At 32.8% G+C, this 1,824-nt stretch overlaps 1 protein-coding gene across 1 annotated transcript; it reads left to right on the top strand.

Moving 5' to 3' along the window:
* Positions 1–310: 310 nt before the first annotated feature.
* Positions 311–1,801, top strand: LOC105316005 (dehydrodolichyl diphosphate synthase complex subunit DHDDS-like; the record flags this gene model as incomplete). The annotated part of the gene is given in 3 exon segments (XM_020007670.1): positions 311–432; positions 1,531–1,645; positions 1,694–1,801. Coding segments are annotated over 3 exon segments (345 nt in total), but the record flags the coding sequence as incomplete, so codon positions are not given.
* Between the last annotated feature and the right edge of the window lie 23 nt (positions 1,802–1,824).

Below are 1,824 nucleotides of genomic sequence, written 5' to 3'. Positions count from 1 at the left end.
GCCACTAAACTACATCATGTAGTACATGCTCATAATGTATGTACTACATAACAGTGGGCTGGTGGCTCTTCTATCTCCATGTACATGTATATGTAGTTAGTTCATTTAATCTCTGACCATACAATCATTACAATGTCTTCCCTACATACTGTAGCCAGGCCTTTCCCCTTTGATATAGTAGGTAGCACTATTAAGAATCCTTACAAAGAACAGGGGGACAGTACTCAATAATAATATGATAAATACATGTACATTATAAATGATGCATACATGTACATGTGCATGTATGTAAATATACATGTATTTATTGTATCCATTCCTTTATTATAGGGTATATCTTAATGTGTGTTTCTCTTATGCATCAAGATATGAGATTACTGATGCTATACAGTCACTGGTTGATGGATCTCATGATGGTACTGTACTACCAACGTAAGTATATGTACATACAAAGCATTATATGTTATAACGTACATGGGCAGAATGTTAATTAGCCTAAGAATTATTGTGTCAACTCTAGATTGGTTTTAAATTTTAGTGGGACCAATTAATGTAAACCAATGGCAACAAAAACACAAAATGATACATAATTCAGCTGCTAGTGTGAACAAGATCAATAAGCATTGAACTGTATAGTGGGAAATTTTGGAGGGGCTAAAATTTGGTGAATTGCAAATTTTGATGATTGGCGATTTTAAATTGGTGAATTCGTGGCCATGTGCCATTGAGCATGCATATAATGGCTCAAAATGGTGGATTTTTATTCTGGCAAATGGCTATATCAAAATGCCAAATTCGCCAAATTTAATCCCTTCCAAAATTTCCTGCTATATGGTATCAACAAGGCACTTTAAAAACTGTGCCAGTGTGAAAATGCCTTCATTTGTAGCTAATAGACGATATAAAAGAGCATAAACATAATTCATTCATTCTTATTCTACCCATCCATTAATGCAACGAAATAAAACAACTGGTCACTTGGATCAGGGATTATAATGACAGACATACTGAAGTTTACAACATACATTTGCATGTAACAGCAAGAGTGTGTCAATTACTTTTGGTAACAATTAACACTCACACATACACAGACATAATAATTGTCACACTTATGCATACTATGTGGAAGAAGCATACATCAAAGCATAATACATATTACACTATTATCCAAGGGCAATGTTGACAGTTTGATGTGGCTTTATTTGCAATCATTGATAAAATAATACTCACAAATGTACACTAAGTTCACCTACAGGGTGTATGCTGTCAGTAATTTAAGTAATCAAAGAGCCCATGCAAGTAAAGATACATGTCCAAAAAAGTTATGTGCATGTCTGTCTTTTTGCTTGCATGTTTGACATTTGGGTTTAAATTGTTATGATATGATTATTGTGTTTTATTTTAGTGTGACTGGTTGACTGGTTGTATGAGTGTATGCTTGTATGTGAATCCAGTGGACAGTACATGTACATTCAATATTACTACTTGTATTATACATACATTATACAAGTACGTGTATTTACATTATAGAGATATCAGTGAAGAGTTAATGGAGAGATGTCTTTATACTGGTACATGTACACCACCTGATCTTGTCATTAGAACATGAGGAGAAGTGAGATTAAGTGACTTCCTTATATGGCAGGTAATCTTTAATTAATCAATTAATTAATATATTTATTATTATTAATAGAGCTCTTATTCTTGTCTCTGTTTTCAAGATGTTTTGTGGCCGGAGTTTTCTGTTTGGAATTTATTCTCTTTGATATTAACATACCAACAGAATTACAATAATATAAAGGTTTGTTAGTAAGTAATTGAATC

This window comes from Amphimedon queenslandica, unplaced genomic scaffold (assembly GCF_000090795.2).
Source record: "Amphimedon queenslandica unplaced genomic scaffold, v1.1 AMPQUscaffold_6206_Cont21832, whole genome shotgun sequence".
Taxonomy (NCBI): domain Eukaryota; kingdom Metazoa; phylum Porifera; class Demospongiae; order Haplosclerida; family Niphatidae; genus Amphimedon; species Amphimedon queenslandica.
This window is presented reverse-complemented; position numbering and strand designations above follow the sequence as displayed.